This window comes from Monopterus albus, unplaced genomic scaffold (assembly GCF_001952655.1).
Source record: "Monopterus albus unplaced genomic scaffold, M_albus_1.0 scaffold65.1, whole genome shotgun sequence".
In the NCBI taxonomy this organism is placed as follows: Eukaryota; Metazoa; Chordata; class Actinopteri; order Synbranchiformes; family Synbranchidae; genus Monopterus; species Monopterus albus.
In genome coordinates, this window is record NW_018127945.1 from 886,270 (window position 1) to 892,523 (window position 6,254).

The following is a 6,254-nucleotide window of genomic DNA, read 5'->3' on the forward strand; positions in this document are numbered from 1 at the left end:
TGATTTTCCATTCTTCTATTGCCATCTAGTGGAGGGAAGTTGTAAATACATTACCAAACATGAAAAACCTTGTTTTTATGGCTGAATGCAAATTAATTCTGGGCAAACTTTATCCCCAACAATGCTGAGTTTTTCCAGAGCATTGTTAACATCATCACCTTTTACCTGTCAGCTTTGTATTTTGTTAACCATTGGCTTTACCTTTGGAATCCCACAGGCCTCGGTATGTGTACAATTATTATTATACTATGATCAACCAGTTCCTCCACAAAATATTTTTTTCTTTTGTTATAGACCCCATATTAGGTGGAAACAAAACCAGATCAATGGCACTCTAATATTCACATTTACCTTTTTTTATTGTAAAGGTGGTTTCTTACAAAATAGTCATGTGATACAGAGGCAAAACAACAAAATTAAGTGGCTTGAAAACATTAAAGAGTGAAGGCAAGACCGTCAGTGAAAACACTTCTAGAAAATGTAACTTTGGTGATGACATTCTTATTCTTATACAACGCAACCTGCTGAGTAGTAATAAAAAACACAAATGAAAAGCACAATAAAAACGTGTAATACATATGAAAAAAGTGTTGTTTTTCTGTCCTAAAGTTTTAATGCTGTAGAAAGCTCTATATCACTTCTCACACAATTCCTTTTCCAGTCAGAGCCCTGCACTAGTGCTGCACAGCCCATGTGTACGGTGTGGCCCGTCGAAGCTGCAATCGACAATCTGTGTTTTCAGGAACCAGCAAAGGCAGATTACAATCATTTAGCTTTCTGATTTAAGACAATATCTAAAGCTGATAAATCATAATGTCCAACCAAAATCATAATTTTTACACATGCTAAAATAAGATCTTCGACCAGAGAGAGCGCGGTTACAGCTTTAATGCTACAATCAGCTGAAATGACAGGTAAACAGCAGTACAGTATATAAAGACTAATTTTAACAGTATAAAACATCTCCATTTCATTGTATATGTTTGTTAGGGAAAGTGTTTTTTTAGTAATTACACAGTAGTGTCATTTATAAGTGTTGGTTAGATAGCAAATCAACAGTACATCCATTAGTGTTTAAAGACTTTCTGTACGAGCACCTATATTTCATTTATGTTCTTGTCAGTTCAGTGACAGTTGCCAACTATGTAGGGCTGAAAGTTTGTCTGTGATTCCTTCTTGGCACTATGTTACCCTTCCCCAGGGATTTCTCGCCATAGATTAAGTTTGATTTTAAACAAAGGAGTGCTGAGAATGAATGATAAAATGTTTTTACTCAAATTTGTGATTTTATTCTTTGGCTTATGTGGTTGTAAAACAACAAGTCTTCTTTGAAGTAAATATACACTATCATCTGATATTTTGTTTTTAAGTATATTATACCTTTTTTAACATTATGTCTGTGTCTGAGTGGATACAGGGGGAGGAAGATGTTCATTGCTGTTGGACATTTAGTTGGAATAATGATACTTTAACTACATTCTGTACTTTTTTCTTAAGTGACTTGTAATGGACAATTTTTATATTGCTATTGCTACTTTTACGAAAGTAAAGGCTCTGAATACTTGGTCCACCACTTGGCCTTATTTGTTTGTAACTGGTGTTTAAACTACAGTCAGCAATTTCATACAAAGCCATTAAGCTTGCGGGTTATGGAACAACTGGAAGGAAAGGGACATTTGTTCCCCGGGTTTGACAGTGTTTCTCCCCAGGTCTGGATCCACAAGGGTGTGTTTTCTGCCTCAAAGGCTAAAGTCAGCAATGAAAGTGTCTTGTATGTCGAAACATTATAGATCACATGAAAAACTGCAAGATGTACAGTAATACATAAATCTATAAGCAGGTAGGTATGTTTTAAATCTCTCTGAGAAGAGTAGGGTATATGATGTATACCTGTGTATACACACTATACTGCACTTTTAGGAGCCTGCATTCTTTGCATCTGATTAAGACACCTGAAATGTTTGCAAAGTTTGTGTTTACAGGTTATTCTGCTTCTTGCCGCACATCAGTGGGCTGCCAATTCAGCATGAATTTGAATTAAAAGCTGCCACAGCTAATAAGTTGATACAGTTATATCACTGTGAACCAAAGCTATCACACTTGCATGATATCATTAATGATGTTTGCAGAGAGCATCTATGTCTTAGTTCATACAGAATGAATCAAAGCATAGGCTCCCGTGGTATTTTTCCAAGAAGACAAGCAAATTTTGGTGAGAATTCCCAGGAAATGCAAGGATTTGACCATATGTCATACCCCAGGGTTGTGTCAGTGAGAAAGCTACTGTAGTTGTTATTTTTTCTCAAATTCCTGCAAAGCTGATTTTTTTGCAGGATGCAGACATGACTCTCTAATTCTGCCACTGAAGGTCTAAAAGAAACGTCAGCCCTGTTAATTAAATGTCTATAATGGCTTCATTAAACAACACATATCCTTCTTCTCCTTCTTTTCTTTTTTTCCCTCCACCTGCCATTGTCTTTCCTTTCCACCCTCACCCAACCTCCCTGTACACAAAAAAATGTATCACCTTTTCAAATGCCTCATGTATTTCACCCTCAGTTCCCTCTCCTACCCTGAAGGTCAGTAGCGCCCCTAACAGGGATGAACATTACAGGTGCGGCTCTCCTCCCACTTCTTACACCTGGCCCTGTGAACACCCTTTGTTCTTTTCTTTGACTTCTTGACACGCTCCTGTGTCCCACCTCCGCACGCTTTGGTACAGTCCGTCCAGCTGCTCCACAGCCCCATCCTGCAACCTGTTGGAACAAATAAGAGATGGCAGCGTCTCATATAGCAGCTTTAGTAATGACAATCTAACAGTTTATGACCACCAACCTGACTGCTCATCCACCACTGCATCTCTACTCAGTTTACCCCGCCTGCTTCTCCTTTCTCCGCCCCCTCCTCTCTCCTCCTTTGTTTTTGTGCGGCACTTCCTGATCTTGCATTTTTTCCTGTCGATGGTCTTAGGGCAAGCCCTGCCACCAAATTGTGGCTCCAGTTTGACCATACGTGTCCGAATGGTGTGTCCATTGCCACAGGATTTGTTGCACTCTGACCACTCTGACCACTCGGATACCATGCAGTCGACAGCTGGATGGAGGAAGAGGAGGAAGGAAGAACAGAAAAAAAACAAGAAAGAACAAGGGGACAGAGACGAGGAAAATGCATATTTCTCACACTGGTTGATAAACTTGTGTACAATGCATAACCTTAGTGTTCCAGCAGTCATTTAACAAGTCCACAGTGATTTTTCCACAGCCCTTGGCTTTCCATTTTACTGAAAACTCAGACTAACTTGTGTGGGACCGACCCTTCAAAGGAAGAGGGTGACATTGACAGACACTGTCAGGGCCGCTCGGTGGCAGCTGCCTTTCTTCCGCCTTTCTCTCCTCTGTTTTCTTGACCTGCGGGATTCTGCACCTCAGCTGTGTTGCACTCGGTAATTAGCGACTCGTTTGTCGGTGCACACAGCTGGGGTACATCCCGCTGATTAGTTTTCCTCCTTATTTATACCTCTGGCAGACGCTCCGCCGTCGCCGGTACATTACTTACTCACAGTATGTGACAATTTTATGTTAATACCGCATATTAGACGTGTTTAGAATGCTACGCTGACAGTTACTGTGCATTTTGGCTTGACATATCACGTTACTTATGCGTTTTCGCAAAACGCACCGATACTTCAACGCTGACAGTCCCTGTGCTGTTGATTGTCGGTTTTTGTTTTCCTACCCTGTTTTCACTTGTCCATCCTCATCCTCCTGCTCTCCTGATTCCTACTGTTCCATTTATCTGTTTAGGTATTCATCCGGGTCTCCTCCACTATTTCAGCCTCCTTTGATTATGTATGCACATGGCCCTAGTTTTGTTTAGTTATGTTACTACTTTGCGTTTTTGTCCCTTCAAACCTGTTTTTGTTGTACTAGCACCTGGGCCTGCAAACTTGAGTCCAACCTCAAGTCTCCCTCACCTTCCTGGTGAGGGGGGCTACCATAACAGACACATTTGCCCTAGAATGCAATGTAATCTTTTAGCATTTCTGCTGCACACTGTGCAATGAAAGTCAGAAAATTCCCAACCAGAAGCCCTGGATACGCCACATGCTGCGTGCTCGCTCTCTTGCATTCAGATCAGGCAATGAGACGGAGTACAAAGCTGCAAATTACAGACTGAGGAAAGCCATCACAGCGGCCAAGAGGCAGTACAGAGAGAAGCTGAATGGCTTCTATTCTACTGCTGACTCTGGACGGATGTGGCAAGGCCTGCAGCACATCACGGACTACAGGACCACCACCAGCATCATCAGCTTCACAGACAGCCTGCCGGATGACCTCAACACCTTCTACACCCACTTTGAGACCTCCAACTGCAGCACAGAGAGGAGGCACACACACACCGAGACCACCCAGCCCAACTCCCCTCCACTAACTGTCTCACCAGGCCAGGTACACACAGTCCTGAGGAAGATCAACCCCCGCAAAGCGGCAGGACCGGACAACATCCCTGGGAGGGCTCTCAGGGCATGTGCCAGCGAGCTGGCTGATGTTCTCACCACCATCTTCAACCTCTCCCTCAGCCAGAGTATCGTTCCCACCTGCTTTAAGACCACAGCCATCATCCCCCTTCCCAAGAAGAGCCTGGTCCCCTGCCTGAATGACTACAGGCCAGTGGCACTCACTCCATGGGCTGTTCACACCCCTGCCCTCTGGTCGGAGGTTCAGAAATGTGAAATGCAGGACTTCCATCAGACTCCTAAACAGCTGATAGGGGTTTACAAGTCCAGGGTGTACCCCGCCTCTCGCCTGCAGCTGGCTGGGATTGGCTCCAGCCCCCCTGTGACCCTGTTTGGGACTAAACGGTATATTTCTTTTCACTCGCTGGTTGAAGTGCCTTTAGATCTTTATGCCACTGTATATCTACTTCATATTTCACTTGTGTTGTTTGGCATTCAGTGTGGATGGCAAAGTAAGAATTTCATTGTGCAGGGAAACACATTTCTATACTCTCCATATGACAATAACCACTTTGAATCTTTACTAATGTAACTGTAGCAAAGCAAAATATTGTATGTTTTTTTAGATATACCTGTTGAATTATTTGTTCTTTATTGTCACTAATTTAGAATTCTCAATAATCAGATTTGCTCAAAAGCAAGTGTTTATAACTTTCAGTCCTCTGCTCCCCTCAGACCCCTCAATCTGCAAGTTGCCACCTCCATGATTTATGACTGATTTATGACATTAAGGTCAAAGGAAAAGTGAGTGGGCATGTTACATATTTACTGAAATGCATCTACAGTATGTATTGCAATGAAGATGGGAAAACCTTGGTGCTGCTTGATTCCTGGGTAGTAAGTGTGGCACCACTATTTATAGTCCGGAGGAGGTCATGTCAGCACACCCAGATTAGCAGATCCTTTGTGTAGTTAAAATAACATGACATTTTTATAAACAAATTATGCCCATCATTCCTCTTAGGTGTAACAGCAATTTTCTCCAGTATAGCTGCGGAGACCTAGGGAACAAGTGACAGTCCATCAGACTAGACAACTTCCTTGTGACCGGTGGGAAAAAAAACACAATCAGACAAGTCACAACGAAGAACATGCTGTATGTAGACATACTGCCACAATACAAAACTAACATATATTCTGAGGTGACACTGTATGGATGGTAGACCATGCCTAGCCACTCAATAAAAAATAATGTATTAAAGACATTGATTGATGAATATTAAAACAAGCTGGTCATAAGTGATGCACCTGAAAATCAGACCAGTAAAAGAGGCAATAAATAAAAAAGCATGGCCTAATAATTTACATTAACTGTAAATCCATAAATGGTTTCAAAAAGACAAGGAAACAAGCAAAATCAGAGCAGTCAGATGATTGGACAGGTTGGAGGTTCTGCCATAATGAATGTACACTGATGTAAATACACTACTTCATACCAGGAGATACATACCTCTATAAAATCAAAGTGCTATTTCCAACAGTTTTAATCATTTATTTCATTTCTGTCAAGTGGTTTTAAATAATAATGTAAAATGTGAAAAAGAAAAAAATTAAGCAATCAACAGAAAATCACTGCACACAGTAGGCTTGTTTTAGTTATCTTAGTTCCCATTCATTTAAACTGGTCAAATGGGGACTATTTAAAATCTGTCTGAACATGTACTGACCTTTACATGCCCCACTTGACTCCAGCTACTTTAAGTTCTATCAAATATTTGGATGTCAACAGTAAAATTGC

General features: G+C 41.3%; 1 protein-coding gene across 1 annotated transcript in view; it reads right to left on the reverse strand.

Moving 5' to 3' along the window:
• Positions 1–348: 348 nt before the first annotated feature.
• spon1b (spondin 1b) overlaps positions 349–6,254 on the reverse strand; it is a 166,239-nt gene continuing 160,333 nt past the window's right edge. The window contains exons 15-16 of the mRNA XM_020604298.1: positions 2,836–3,093; positions 349–2,756 (exon numbers count right to left, since the gene is read on the reverse strand). Coding sequence (XP_020459954.1) covers positions 2,593–2,756; positions 2,836–3,093 — 422 coding nt within the window. The 3' untranslated portion in view covers positions 349–2,592. The remainder of the gene's footprint in view (positions 2,757–2,835; positions 3,094–6,254) is intronic.